The 16,653-nt window shown below is 34.3% G+C and overlaps 1 protein-coding gene across 1 annotated transcript in view; it reads right to left on the bottom strand.

The window, feature by feature from the left end:
* SYT10 (synaptotagmin 10) overlaps nucleotides 1-16,194 on the bottom strand; it is a 91,877-nt gene extending 75,683 nt beyond the window's left edge. Inside the window, 1 exon segment of the mRNA XM_074195333.1 lies at nucleotides 15,782-16,194. Coding sequence (XP_074051434.1) covers nucleotides 15,782-16,194 — 413 coding nt within the window.
* Between the last annotated feature and the right edge of the window lie 459 nt (nucleotides 16,195-16,653).

Raw genomic sequence — 16,653 nt, 5'->3', positions numbered from 1 at the left:
AACATTGTACACCGTAACAGCAACATGGGGTTGATGATCAGTCTTAATGGACTTGCTCATTCCATCAGTGCAACAATCAGGAACAATTTTGGGGTATCTGCAATGGAGAATACAATATGTACCCAGAGAAAGAATTGTGGAGTTTGATCAAAAACCAAAGATTCTTACCTTTAATTAAAAAAAAAAACTGTTATCTTATTATGTAATTTTGCTATCACTTATATTTTTTTTTCCTTAAGGATATGATTTCTCTCTCAACACATTCAGTTGAGATCAATGTATAGCATGGAAACAATGTAAAGACTAACAGATTGCCTTCTGTGGGTGGTGGGGGAGGAAGCGAGATTAGGGGAAAAATTGTAAAATTCAAAAATAAATAAATAAATTAAAAAAACACCCTGGTGAATTAGGCAGTGGAAGTAGTGGTGTCCTCAGTTTACAGATGGAAGTTGTTGACTCAAGTTTACACAGATAGTAGCGGAAATAATAAAAATCCTCTGCAAGTATTTTTATTCCCACTACCTCTATAATTCAAAGTATCTTTAGATGTAATTCTTTTCAACAAAACCATTAATTGCTTCTGAATACTTCTGTATGTAATAGTGCAGCTGTACATCCTTTCCTACTGGGAATCAAAGTATAGTAAAAATGTTATTCTAGTGGAGCCCATGCCCTAATTATACAGTACTTAAGATACATCCTAAGTCACCAGTTTAGTGTGTCAGTTAACAGAAGCTTTAATTATTACAGAGCTTAACCATTTCCATGACAACACATCCTGCTGGTTAGTAATGACAAAGATATTACTCTTGTTCAAATGAAATATAAGCCAATCAAAATGCAATGAGTTATACCATTACAATTCTCTCCTATTGTTGGATCCTGATAAAACACAAGTCAAGCACTCTTTCCATTACAGAAAGGAGAAAGAAGAAAAGCTTTGCTTCTTTTACCATCTTGTTATCTTTGAGATAGCTAAATTTTTTTTTACAAGGCTATGGGATTAAGTGGCTTGCCCAAGGCCACACAGCTAGCTAATTATTAAATGTTTGAGACTGGATTTGAACTCAGGTACTCCTGACTCCAGGGCCAGAGCTCTATGCACTGCATCACCTAGCCACCCGGGGATAGCTAGATTTCATGAAAATTGCTTGGCCATAATTAGGAACCATCTTGCACCCTGGATGCACACATTATACTTTCAGCTAGGCTCTAAGGATGGAGAGAAAAAAATCAGTAAGAAGCTTTTTATGACCTCAGCTGAAAGAACAACCCCCAACTGAATTCCAATTGGGAGAAATATGAACAGTGAAAGGGTACCTCACTAAAGAAATACATCTGCAATTTCCCATAGAATGAAAGAATTCAGAGATAAAATAGGTCAAAGTGAAGTTAACTTGTTTCTCTTTTCTCTCTGCACTTCCTTCCTGACAAAAACTGCAAAGTAATAGCAGGAACTAAGTATAGATATACATTTCATATCACAGATGAAGATAAACACCAAACATACACAGTAACATATTTAACATATTAGATAGTAGGAAGAAATTACCTTACAGATACAAAAGTCGTTGAAGGGGCAGTTTTAAAGCAAGAATCCTCCTAGTGTAGGTTCAGTGTTAAGACAAATGAGGTCATACGCAGTCATTGAACATAGGAGTTTTACTTTGTTCAAACACAGTAACTATACATACAACAAAGCTGCAGTGGTATTGAACCTCTCTTTTGATTCCAATTGAAACAAATATGTTCACTCATTATAATATGGCAAATCATATGGTTTTAGGCATCCACTGACTGATAGGCCCAAACTATGCTTAACTGGGATTTTTTATGCCCCAATTACAGGAAGCTATGTCAAGGAAGCTAGGGCCAATCAGGTTACATGGGAGGAAGTTAGAAACCCTGAATCAAGAAAACACTGCATGCACTGATACAATCAACAATTTTGTTTAGATAAAAATAAGTTATACAATAATTAGAAAACTGCAAACAAAGCAACAAAAGATTAGCAAAACTTGCAAGAAAAAGGAAAATAACAAATTCAAGTGTATAGTTGGTTTAGGTGTAAATTAGTCCAACCATTCCGGAAAATAATTTGAATGTGTGTCAAAAGTAATTGAACAGTGCATATTTTTTAGCCTAGCAATAGCACCACCAGGTCACTACCACAAAGTGGTCAAAGAAAAAGAAAAAGGACAATATGTTCAAAAATATCAATTCTTTTTTTTGTAGAGGCAAAAAAACTGTATAAGAGATGAGTAAACAAATTATGGTACATAGTTGTAATGAAATTTTATTGTGGTTGAAATAAATAAAAGAATAATTTCAGTGAAAACTGGCAAGATTTGTATAAATAGATATAGAATGAAGTGAATAAAATAAAGATAATTTATAAAACAACAATAACACTGTAAAAACAAACAACTGTTAAAGACTTAATAACTCTTTTCAGCACAATGAACAAACATGTTATGAACCTCTTTAGAGGTTTAGACTGTGGGTACAGAATTTGGACAAAGTCAGTTTAAGAATTTGTTTAGTTAGACTGCAGATTTGTTACAAGTGTTCTCTTGTTTTTTTTTTCTTTTTCTTTTCCATTGGCAAAGGATGGGGGGATAAGAGGTAAAGAACAGAAATTTGTTCATTGGGAGGTTTGCGGAAAGGGTGGGAAAGAGTTTTGGAGGGGTAAGTGAATGGGGAGGAGAGAGTGAGGAAAGATGATCAAGGAACAGGGATAGAGTAAAAAAAGAGAAGCTGAGAAAGAAAATAGTGAATAAAAATAAAATGGATGTAAATTCACAAATAGTAATTATAACTTTGAATGGGAATAAGATATTTATATCAGCCCTCTTTATAGAAGTGACAAAAAACTGGAAATTGCAGGGAATCTCTATCTATTGGGGAATGGCTAAATAAAGTATATAGTTGTGATGGAATATTACCATGCTGTAAAAATAATGACCTCAGTGATCTTAAAAATGCATGGAAAGACTTGGATGAAATAATGAAATGTGAAGTGAGCAGAACCAAGTAGGTAATTATTAAAAATCTGAGGTCAGATCTGAACTCAGATTCTCCTGACTTTAGAGCTGCCACTCTATTCACTGTGACACCTAGCTGCCCCTTAATAATTCCTTTGAGCAAGTAAGTCATTTTGATATTACAAATACATAAATTAAAAATAAAAGGCATGAAGAAAGATACTACCTATATCTGGAGAAAGAGCTGATAAATATAAGTATATACAGAATAATTTTACATATACACATGAATATATACACAGTTTTGGGGTCTAATGTTAGCCATCTCTAGAGTGGAATTGGGAGGAGGGAAGAAAAAAGGATAAAAACAAAGAAATTTACATAATGACTTTTTAGTTATATTTGGAGGGAATAGCAAGTATTATGTTATGGAAATGCTTGTTTTGTTCTATAAATAAAAATTAAACAATTTTTTAAATATGTATTTTATATATTTTTCTAGCCACCTACAAAGGGTGATTTTTACCAATCTTTTTTTTGCAAGACTGAGTTTTACTATTTTTCTCCCTTCCTCCATTTCCTCCTCCCCAACAGAAAGCAATCTGATATAGTCTTTACATTTTAACAGTGATAAACATAGCTTGAAATTGAACATGTGAGAGAAGATCTGATATAGGCTATACATTTATAACCATTATAAACAATAGATTCATATTGATCATATTGTGAGGGAAGAATCAAATCCAAATGGAAGAAAGAATAACAAAATTACAGAATGCACAATACATAAGACAACTTTTTAAAACTGAAAACAATAAGCTTGGAACTTCATTTAAACTCCACAGCTCCTTCTCTGGATATGGACGATATTTTCCATCATAAGAATCTTAAAATTGTCTCTGATTATTATACTGCTGAAATGAACAAGTCCATTATGCTTGATCATCACCCAGTGTTGTTGTTAGTGTGTATAATGATCTGGTTCGTTACATTTTACTCAGCATCAATTCATGCAAATCTTTTCACTACATTCAATTTAATCTTGGTTGCAGTGGGCAAACATTTTCTAATTTAATGTAATCAAAATTGTCCAGTTTGCTTTTTATAATATTCTCTATCTCTTCTTTGGTCATAAACCGCTCCCCTTTCCTTAGATCTGACAGGTAAACTATTCCTTGTTCTCTTAAATGACTTATATTATCTTTTAGGTCTAAATTCTGCACTCAAAATGTTATTGGGTGTGAGATATTGATCTATTCCTAGTTTCCACTATGCTATCTTCCAGTTTTCCCAACAGTTTTTATTGAAGAGTGAGTTCTTATCCCAGAAGCGGCCGTTTTTGGATTTATCGAACAGTAAATACTGTAGTCCTTTATTGTGTCTCTTTTGCACCTAATCTGTTTCACTGATCCACCACTCTATTTCTTAGTCAGTACCAGACAAAACTTTTGATGACTCATAATTCATAATATAGTTTTAGATATGGTATGACTATGTCTCTTCCTGTGTATTTTTCCCCTTGATACTCTTGACCTTTTGTATTGCCATATGAATTTAGTTACTATTTTTTCTAGCTTACTAAATTAATTTTTTGGAAGTTTGAGTGGTATGGCACTATTGCTATTTTTATTATATTAGCATGGTCTATCTATGAGCAATTGATATTTGCCCAGTTATATAAATCTGATTTAATAAAAAAAATTTGGGGGGGGGGTTTGCAAGGTAGTGGGATTAAAGTGACTTGCCCAGGGTCACATAGCCAGGTAATTATTAAGAATCTGAGAACTCAGATCCTCTTGACTCCAGGGCTGGTGCTGTATCCACTGTACCACCTAGCTGCCTATAAAATAAAATTTTAAAAAGTACTTAGAAACCCCTTTATTTTACAAATGAAGAAATTGAGGCTCAGAAGATACATAAATGGCTTTATTTAAATGCAATGAAAGGTGGTACAGAAGAAACAGTAGTAAATTACTATAGTAATCTACTGTTTGATAAAGAACTCATTATTTGACAAAAATTACTGAGAAAATAGCATGACCAAAACTAAGCAATGATACTGAGTGAAATGAGCAGAAGCAGAAGAACATTATACACACTAACAATATGGGGTGATGATCAACCATATGGATCTGTTCATTTCAGCAGTACTAAAGCCAAAGACAATTTTAAGATCTAACCTTTCTGGATGATATCATAAGTCAATTAAGAGAACAAGGAATAGTCTGTTAGATCTATAGAATGGACATTTATTTTATTTTTTAATATAAATTTTTTATGTGTTTTCAAATTATATACATTAGTAGTTTTTACCTATCATTTTTGTAAGGTTTTGAATTTTCCCCCCCCACCCTCCCTTCCTTCCCCCCACTCCCCCACGGAAGGCAATCTGACAGTCTTTACATTGTTTCCATGCTATACACTGATCAAAATTAAATGTGTTGAGAGAAAAATCATAGCCTTGAGGAGAAAATGAAATAATACAGATAGCAAAATTATGTTGTACATATGACACTTTTTGAAAAAAAATGAAAGTAATAGACTTTTATCTTTGTCTAAGCCCCACAATTGTTTCTTTGGGTAGAGATTATCCCTGGAAGATTAATGCATTCTTGTTGGAGTTGAAAACTTATTTAACCATTGCTCTTTGGAACTATGGAAAAGGACATATCCTTTGATCCAGCAATACCACTACTAGGTTTATATTCCAAAGAGATCATAAAAAGTGGGAAAGGAGTCACATGTACAAAAATATTTATAGCAACTCTTTTTATAGTGACAAAGAATTGAAAATTAAGGAATTTCCATTAATTAGAGAATGACTAAAGAAGCTATTATATATAAATGTTATAGACTAATTGTAAGAAATCATGAGCATCCAGACTTCAGAAAAGCATGGAAAGATTGAAGGAACAGATGCTAAATGAAGTGAACAGAACCAGAACATTATACACACAGCAACATTTTAAGTCTCCTCCTTTCTGAATATTTCACAATGTATTCTTTTTTTTAAATTTATTTTTTATTTATTTAAGGCAATGGGGTTAAGTGACTTCTCCAAGGCCACACAGCTAGGCAATTATTAAATGTCTGAGGCAGATTTGAACTCAGGTCCTTCTGACTCCAGGGCTGGTGCTCTATCCACTGTGCCACCTGATTGCCTGTCCTGATAGAAGTACATTTCTCAAAAACCATAACCATCACTTGCTCATTCCATCAGTGCAACAATCAGGGACAATTAGGGGCTATCTGCGATGGAGAATACCATCTGTATCCAGAGAAAGAATTGTGGAGTCAAAGACCAAGGACTATAAAAACTGATATCTTATTGTCTGATCTTGCTATCTCTTATACTTTATATTTCTTCCTTAAGGAAATGATTTCTCTCTCATCACATTCAGTTTGGATCAAGGTATAGCATGGAAACAATGTAAAGACTGGCAAATTCCCTTCTGGGGGGGGGGAAGTAAGATTAGGGGAAAAATTATAAAACTGAAAATAAATAAAAACCTTTTTAAAAAACCCCATAACCATTCTTACATCTGTCCCCATACTTTCTGTTTTCTTTTAAAGCACCTCTTGAACCATACATTTGAAGACCAAATTTTCTGTTCAATTCTGGTCAGGTAAGTTTGAAAGTCCTTTATTTCATTGAAAATCTTTTCCCTTAAAAAAAATTTGTTGAATTTTGTAGATTAGTTGATTGTTGGTTGTAGTACAAGGTCCTTTGCTCTCCAGAATATCATAATCCAGACCCTTTGATTCTTTTGCATAATATCGACTGTAACTCCCTGATATTTAAATTGCTTCTTTTTGACTGCTTGCAGTATTTTTTCCTTTAGCTGAGAATACTGAAATGATGATAATGATGATGGTGGTAGTGGTGGTGGTTAAATATTTTTATAAGTAGAATTAGAGAATCTGAGGGAAATGAAATGAGAACAACAGAAGAAAGAATTGGAAAAGATATAAAATCTCGCCCAATTAACAAGCTCTCTGAAAATTAGAATGGACCAAACAAAATCAAAAATGTGAAAAGAGAAGAAAATGTAAAGTAAGCATAGTGTCTAATAGAGTCCTTTATTTCCAGTTGTGCAATCCTAGTTATTAGAGTTTTATTTTATTATTCTTTATTTTAAAGATTTTATTTATTTTGAGCTTTACAATTTTTACCCTAATCTTGCTTCCTTCCCCCTACCTCCCACAGAAGGCAATTTGCCAGTCTTTACATTGCTTCCATGGTATACATTGATCCAGATTGAATGTAATGAGACAGAATTCATATCTTAAGGAAGAAAATTAAATATAAGAGACAGCAAGATGACATAATAAGATATCAGGTTTTTTTCCCTAAATTACAAAAAGTTTCTGAGTCTACCTTGGCAGGTAGAATCCCAGGTATTTTATATTGTCTGCGGTGGCTTTGAATGGGATTTCTCTTTCTAGCTCTTCCTGCTGTATCTTGCTAGTCATATCTAGAAGAGTTGAGAATTTTTGAGGGTTTATTTTTTATCCTCAAACTTTACTAAAGTTGCTAATTGTTTCCAGTAGTTTTTTTAGATGATTTTTTTGGATTCTCCAGGTATACCATCATGTCATCTACAAAGGGTGAGAGTTTTGTCTCTTCCTTCACAATTCTACTTCCTTCAGTTCCTTTTTGTTCTCTTATTGCTAAAGTTAACATTTCTAATACAATATTGAATGGTAGTAGTGATAATGAACATCATCCCTGATCTTACTGGCAATGCCTACAGCCTATTCCTGTTGAATGTAATGCTTGCTGATGATTTCAGATAGATTCTGCTTATTATTCTAAGGAACAGTCCATTTATTCCTACACTCTCTAGTGTTTTTAATAGGAATGAGTATTGTATTTTGTCAAAAGCTTTTTCAGCATCTATTGATATAATCATATGATTTCTGATAGGTTTGTTATTGATATAATTAATTATACTAACAGTTTTCCTAATATTGAACCAGCCCTGCATTCCTGGGATAAATCTTACTTGATCATAATGTATTTTCCTGGTGATAACTTGTAATTGTTTTGCTAAGATTTTATTTAAGATTTTTGCAACTATATTAATCAGGGAGATAGGTCTATAATTTTCTTTCTCTGTTTTAACTCTTCCTGGTTTAGGTTATCAGCACCATATTGGTGTCATAGAAAGAGTTAAGCAGAATTCCATCTTCACCTATTTTTCCAAAGAGTTTGTAGAGAATTGGAACCAATTGTTCCTTAAATGCGTGATGTAATTCACTTGTGAATCCATCAGGCCCTGGAGATTTTTTTCTTATGGAGTTCAGTGATGGCTTGTTGAATTTCTTTTTCTGAGATAGGGTTGTCAAGGTATTTAATCACCTCTTCATTTAGCCTGGGCAACTTATATTTTTGTAAATATTCATTCAGTTTTATTTTCTTTAGATAGCTTTTGTGTTTCCTTGTTCAATTAGTTAAATTTACTTTTAGATGAGGTCATTTTCCTTTTCAGTTGGTCAATTTTAGTTTCCATTTGGACAATTTTACTTTTAAAGGCTTGGCAATCTTCAGTCAATTTTTCAAAATTCTCCTGCAAGATTCTTATTTCTTTTCTTCATTTTTCTCCTTCCTCTCTTTAGTTTTTCAAATCCTTTTTAAGCTCTTCCAAGAGATCTTTTTGAATTCATAAACCCCTTTGAGGTTTCATATGTAGGCATTTTTCACTGCTTTCCTTTTCTGAAATGGCATTTTTATTACAATCAGAATAGTAGCTGTCAATGGTTATTAGCATTTAGTTTGTTTAGTTTTGTTTCTTGTTCATTTTGTAGTTGAGTTTTACTCCTGTGGCATAGGGCATATGGACTCAGCTTTTTGTGTTAGAGGCTGGGGTCTACAGTTTGCTCCCTGTCCTGGGTTAGCCCAGTACTGCAGCAGTGTTCTGGGGGTTGAGCCTTACTATTCAAAATATGGTTTAGACCCTAATGGTTGGCTTCCTGAACCTGGGCCTGAGCTGTGCCTGAGACAACTGGGATCTGAGATGCACTGTGGCTTCCTAACTCTCCCACCTACACTGGGCTACAGAACCATTTTTTTTATGCTAACAAAGATTCACATTAAATTTTATTTCAGTTTCAAGGGTATAGACAAGAAATAAAGTAATAGGCATCAGTACAGTTACTGAGTTGGATGGCTATAGTTAGGTTGTGGACATGTTCCAGAGTACAGAACCATCTTACATACTTGAGCCAAATTTTTCCTGATATCTTGCTAAAGATATCTTGCTAAAAAGTTGTATCACTGTTTATTTGGAGAGGTGCTGTGGCTTTCAGATCTCTTTAGATTCTTGATCCAAAGTTGTTTTGGGAATGACTCCAGAAGCTTCCTAGTTTGACACTACCATCTTGGTTCCTCCATGGAAGTCCTCTGGGGAATACTTGCTTAGGGAGGTGGGATTTTAGTTGGGAATTAAGGAAGCCAGAAAAAGTAGGTAAAACTGAGGAGGAAAAGCACTACATCTGCCATGTTAAAATAAAAATAAATTTGAACTAATAAATAAAACTAGGAGCCAATTTTATGAAAAAAACCTATTTATTAATTTGATTTTAAGAAAGAAGAAAAACAAATTATCAATATCATAAATGAAAAGGGTGAGTGTACCATCAATGAAGATGAAATTAAAGAAATTATTGGGAGTTACTTTGTCCAATTATATGCCAGCAAAACTGACAACCTAATTGAGATAGATGGATATTTACAAAAATATGAACTGCCCAGATTAACAGAAGAGGAAATTTAATACTTAAATAGCCCTCTCTTAGAAAAAGAACTGGATCAATATTTATTCTTAGAACAAAAATGTTCTCTAGTTCCTCAAGAAAAATTCTCTGGACTAGATGTTTTTGCAAATGTATTCTGATAAACTTTTAAGTAACAATTCATTGCAATGTTATTAACTATTTGAAAAAAAATGATTGGTCCTTGTCCTTCATTGTTGAAGAAGACCAAAATGACATCACTATGCTTGAGACAAATTAAAATGTGCTTGACTGTGGTTGATAAACACAATAGGAGCTTGGAATGCTCTACCACAGGTTGGGTACAATTGTCCCTGTGAACACCTGAGGTGGATCTAAACTTACGTATGCCATGCTTCCTTTGAGCTGCTTCAATTCTGCCTTCCTCATAGAGCATAGTACCCTCACTGATAAGGACACAACATGCTGGATGGTCCTGTGCCAGTGTCTCCCATGCTGTACAATCAATTTCAAAGTTTTTAAGAGAGACCTTCAGGGTGTCCCCCAAAACATTTCTTCCAACTCCCTTGTGTGCACTTGCCCTGTGTGGCAAGAGTACTTTTGGCATTCTAATAACATGATCAGTTTGTCATAGTTGCACTCCCTGCAGTAATGTTGGAATGCTAGGCAATTTAGCTTGAGAAAGGACCTCACTGTCTGGCATCTCCTCCAACTAGGTGATATTCAGAATCTTCCCTAGATAATTTAAATGGGAATGATTCAGTTTCCTGATATAACACTAGTAGACTGTCCAGGTTTCACAGGCATTCGAGGTCAGCACAATGGCTCTGTCAACCTTCAATTTGGTAATCAGTCTGATTCCCCCCCCCCCACTTTCTTTCAGTCTCCCAAATACTGAGCTAGACCTGGCAATGTGTGTGTCAGCCATATCGTCAATGTGTACCTCCCTGGAAGGAACACTTCCAAGATAATTGAACTTGTCCAGAGAACTCACAACTTCTTCATTTCCTGTAATTGATGGTTCTACATATGGATGGTATAGTGCTGGCTGATGGAGCACCTGTGTTTTCTTGATGTTTATTGTTAGGCCAAAATTAGCACAAGCAGCAGAGAATCAATCCATACTTTGTTGCATCTCAGTTTCAGAGTCTATATTGAGTGCACAATCATCTGCAAACAGAAAACCATGCACCAATATTCCCTTTCCATTGGTCTTGGCTTGTCTCCTTTTCAAGTTAAAGAATTTGCCATCAGTGTGGTAGCTGGCCTTGAGGCCATATTCATCCTCAGTGAAGGCATTTGATAATATGACTGAAAACACAATGCTAAAAAAGCAGAAGAGCAAGAACACACCCTTGTTTCACTCCATTGGTTCCTGGAAAATCTCGAGAGCATTGTCCACTATCCAGAATCCAGGCATGCATGCCATCATGAAATTGATGTATAATACCATTGAAGAACTTCTCTGGGCAAACAAATTTTGACATAATTTTCCATAAACAACTGATGGTATCAGAGGCCTTGGTCAGTTTTACAAATGTTGTTGTATACAGACTTCTATTCTGTTCCTAGCATTTCCCTGGATTGTTGGACAGTAAATAACACATTGACTGTTTTCTCGACCCTTTCTGAAGCCACACTGGCTCTCAGGAAGGTGACCATCTTCCAAGTGAAGAATTGACCTATTGAGAAAGTCCTTCTCAATGGCAATTCTCTGGCAAAAATTTTACCAGCAATGACAATAGAGAAATACCCCTATGATTCTTGCAGGACAATCTACTCCCTTTACCTTTGTAGAGATGGACAATGGAGGCACCCTTGAATTCTTGAGGAATAACCTCTTCATGCTATATACCCTGGAAAATTTCCATTCCAACCTTGTAGCTCTCAGCTGGAATAGAATCAGCACCAAGTCCTTTGCCACTTGAAATGAGCCTAATGGCATTTAAAACATCTTCTTCAGTTGGAACTTCAGCTAGGGACTGATTGACTTCAACTTGAGGTAAACAGTTATTGACCTCAATATTGATTGATGATGATCTGTTAAGGACACTATGGAAGTGTTCAGCCCATCTCTCTAGGATCATGTCCTTATCATTAATCAAATCAGGCAAAGCAAGAACAGAGAGAACTATATCAATTTCCTTAATGAATATTAATGCAAAAATTTTAAATGAAATACTTACAAAGACATTACTACAATAAATTTCAAACTGGGCAGGGGACAGAGAGAGATTTATATCAGAAATGCAGGTTTGTCTCAATATTAAGAAAACAATCAGTATAACTGACTATATAAATAACAACAATTAGAAAACAAAAATCATACGATTATATTAATAAATGCAGAGAAAGTCTCTGACAAAATATAACACTCATTCTTATTAAAAACACTTAGAGTGGTCTGCAATGGAGAATACCATCTGTATCCCAAGAAAGAACTGTGGAGTTTGAACAAAGACCAAGGACTATTGCCTTTAATTCAGAAAACAAAACTGATATCTTATTGTCTGATCTTTCTATCTCTTATACTTTATGTTTCTTCCTTAAGGATATGATTTTGCTCTCATCACATTCAATTTGGATCAATGTATACCATGGAAACAATGTAAAGACTGGCAAATTACCTTCTGTGGGGGGGGAAGGGAAGCAAAATTAGGGGAAAAATTGTAAAACTCAAAATAAAAATCTTTAAGACCAAAAAACCCCCAAAACACTAGAGCACTTAGAAATAGAGGCTTTCTTAAAATGCTAAGTATCATCTATCCAAAAACCAAGATCAAGCATTAACTGTAATAGAAATAATCTTGAACCCTTCCCAATAAGATCAGAGATGAAAAGTTAGCTTTAGCAATGACAAGAAAAGGAATTTGAAGGGATAAAAATAGGTACTCAAGAAACAAAGCTATCATTCTTTGCAGATAATATGATAGTATACTTACATAATCCTACATAATCAATTAAAACCTAGTTGAAACAATTAAGAACTTCAACAGATTTGCAGAATATAAAATGAACCCACATAAATCATCAGTATTTCTAGATATTACTAACAAAACACAGTAGGAGAAGATAACAAGAGAAATTCCATTTGATATAACTGTAAACAATATAAAATACCTGAAAGTCTACTTGCCAAAACAAACAGGGATTATATAAGCACAATTACAAAACATTTTTCAGACAAAAAGATAGATCTAAATAATATGAGAAATGTTAATTGCTCATGAACAGACTGAACAAATACAATAAAATGACAATTTTACCCATGTTAATTTACTCATTCGTTACTGCCATGTCAATTAAAACTACCAAATAATTATTTTATAGAGCTAAAAAAAATAACAACAAAATTCATCTGGAAGAACAAAAGATCAAGATTGTCAAGGGAGTCGATGAAAAAATGTGAACAAATGTAACAATACCAGATATCAAACTATGTTACAAAGTGGTAATCATCAAAACAATCTAGCACTTGCTAAGAAATAGAACAATGGATCAGTGGAATTGATTAGTACATAATTCATAGTAATACAAGACTATAGTAATCTGTTGATAAATCCAAAATTCCAAGCTATTCACCATTTGAAAAAGTTGTTGGGAAAACTGGAAAGCAGTTTGATAGAAACTAGGCACATATCAACATCTCATACATGCCAAGGTAAGGTCAGAATGCATAAATTATTTAGATATGAAGGGTGATCTCATAAGAAAATTAGAGGAGCAAGGAAAAAAATGTGCCTGTTAGATTTATGGATAAGGGAAAAGGTCATGTCTGAAAAAGAGATAGAATAGATCACAGAAAGAAAAATAGAAAATGTTATTAAATTCTATTAAGTTTTATTAAATTAAATTCTATTAAAACTTGCATAAACAAAATTAATACAGTAAAAATTTTAAAAAGTAGGAAATTAAGAAAATTTAAAGCAAGTTTCTCTGATAAAGTTTTCATTTCTCAAATATATAGACTTCTGAATAAAAAAATATCAACACGAAATCAATCACCATGAAAAGAAGTGTTTTAAATCACTACTTATTAGAGAAATGCAAATTAAATGTAAATTAAACTAATTCTGAGGTACTACTTCACACATCATATTGACTAGAATGAGAAAAAAGAAAAATGACAAACATTGAAGGACTTGTTCAGGGAAGACTAGTACCTCTGTTGTGATGGTTGCTTTCCACCTTTGATCTTTACCTGATTGACCCAACTCTCACCTATGGCTCCAAGAAGCTGTAGTATTCACAGAAGGCAAACCATGGCAAACCTATTTGGTAGATGGGTTAAACCAGTTGAGGGTAACTAAAGGGTCTCAAATTCATAATAGAGTTAGCAGGATGTCTGCTTCAAGCATGTGAAGACTTTCCCTAATGTAAGAGTAGATGAAAACAATTTGCTCAAAAGACCATGAAGGTAGCTAAAGCAGGCACTCTGGGAAGTCATCCACTGCATTTTTGAGCCATCACTTGATTCTATCTTGTCATTGGATTGCCATGACTAGAAGAGATAGGTGAATGACTTTATGCAACTCTGCCTCATTTAAATCCAATTTGCACCCCCCCTATCAAAAGAGTATATCATTTTATCATTTTTTAATCTATCTCAAATTCCTGTGGTGACAGGCAAATGGTGAAGCAAGAAACACTGGAAACTGTAGTCATAACCCTGCACACAAGTGGACCAGGCTAGGATCATCTTCTCACTGGAAGTGGCAGTGGGATTCAACCTTCACCTGAACAACCTTTTAAGGATTTTTGTGCTCACCTTCCGGGGTGCCTTAAACATTGTCTCTTTACCTAGCCTTGGGTGGATTACCATGACAGGCAGGGAACCTACCCTACAGTCAAAACACAAATAAAGTACAAAAACTTCTTCAAACAAGAATGGAATGCACACTCATTCATGGAAAATACAAAATCCAGTAGATCTGAAAGATGAATAGCTCTTTTTGCAAGAGAACTAAGCATACCTGAGTGAAACAAGGCTACCAAATAAATGTTAACTTATAGAAAACAGACATGGATACACAATTTTCTGGAGTGAAGACAGTGAAGGGGAGTGTTGTGAAGCTGGTGCAATTAAAATTAATCTAGTCAACAAGCTTGTATATCTATCAAAATGAGTATGTCTATCAAAACAGTCTCATGCAATGTGATTGCCTCTTGCAGGAAAATATCATCATAACTGTCTGTGTTCCAACAATGATGAATCCTAATGAAGTCAAAGAAAAATTTTGTGAAGACCTAATGTAGTATGCATTAATGTGACAAAATGGTACAAGTTTATTATCCTGCGTGACTTCAATACTAGAGTAGCTCAGACATGGCAGAAGGTCCTTGGGAGGAATGGCATTGAAAAACAGCAACAGCAATGCTCATTTATTATAGAAGATTTGCACATCTCATGACTTCTCACCACTAAGGCTGTCTTCCTTTTATATAAATGCAACAAAACTTCATGGATGCATCCTCTCAGCAAACACTGACAAAATAATAGAATATGTGATTTTAAGGAGAAAAGACAGATATAATGTGAAGGTGACAAAAGCAACATGTGGCACAGAATGCAGAACTGATCATAAACATTCTTCACATTCAGTGAAAGCAACAGTTCCCCCAAAAATGACTACCAGAAGAATTAATGACAAGAGATTAGGGGTTGGCAATAGTGGAGCAGAAAAGGAGTGGGCAGTTTCAGAGATTTGGTGTTACACAACTTTGCTCATTTGTTCATCTGGATCTGAATACCTGCAAACATCAAGACTGGTTTGATGAAAATTATGGAGAAATACAAAGCTGCTAAATGAAGAATGAGAATTCCACAGGTGTAATGACAAGATAGTTCATTTTTTGTAATTCTTAAAGAATTTTTGCATTTTTGCATTTTGCATTTTTCCTTTCTACCCTTTTCTCTCTTTGTATGTTTGTCCAACTTTTATGTTGACCTTTCTCATTTCCCATCAGTTTGTACTTTTTTGCACTCTTTACCTCAGCTCTATCCTGTGAAGAAACCCTTATAAATTACTATTAAAGTAGTTATATATTTGGATTTTCCTTACCGGGATGAAGATGTGGGTTCAGTGGTCTGTCTCTGGATATGTCCATGTTTGATGAGATGTTCTTTCAAAGCATTCTGCACCTCAGTGGGTATGTCTGGGGAAGTATGGCTGATTTTCATGGCAGACTCAATTAGGGGAGACAGCTTCTCATTTTCTTTTTTCTCCTCATTTTCCTCAATCTCAAAGACTGGAATACTTGAGATGCTCTGTGGCAGGGTACTGCCATTGGAGGTAAGAGGTTTGTTTCTCCAAACTGGCCAACAGAACTTCCAGAAGACAAACAGTGAGACCACCAGCAAGACCAGTCCACAAAAGCTGACTACTATGGCTAAAAGATGAACAGAGATATCTGTAAATAATAAAGGGGAGAAAATTAACTCATAGTAATGAGTCAATAAATATATATTTAGCATCTAAATAGTTAGACACTTTGTAAGAGAAGAAATTTTGAAATAATGGAACACACAGCTTTTTGCAATTTCATTTTCAACCTTTTCACTCACTTAGAAACTACTCTCTCCAAAATTATCCTCCACCTCTAAATTGTCAAATCAGAAAATGTTTCCATAAGCTTATCTTTCTTGACCTCTCCTGCATATGGCACACTCCCTTTTTTGATACTCTCTCCTCCCTGGGTTTTCATGACTACTCTCTCCTGATATTCCTCCTGTTGTCACCTCACTCTCTTTTACTATCTATATCTATATCTATATCTATATCTATATCTATATCTATATCTATATCTATATCTATATCTATATCTATATCTATATCTATATCTATATCTATATCTATATCTATATCCATATCTATATCCATATCTATATCTATATCTATATCTATATTCATATCTATCTCAAGAATCTGTCATT

This window comes from Macrotis lagotis, chromosome 7 (assembly GCF_037893015.1).
Source record: "Macrotis lagotis isolate mMagLag1 chromosome 7, bilby.v1.9.chrom.fasta, whole genome shotgun sequence".
In the NCBI taxonomy this organism is placed as follows: domain Eukaryota; kingdom Metazoa; phylum Chordata; class Mammalia; order Peramelemorphia; family Peramelidae; genus Macrotis; species Macrotis lagotis.
The sequence above is the reverse complement of the archived record's forward strand: the minus strand, read 5'-3'. Positions and strand labels throughout refer to the sequence as shown.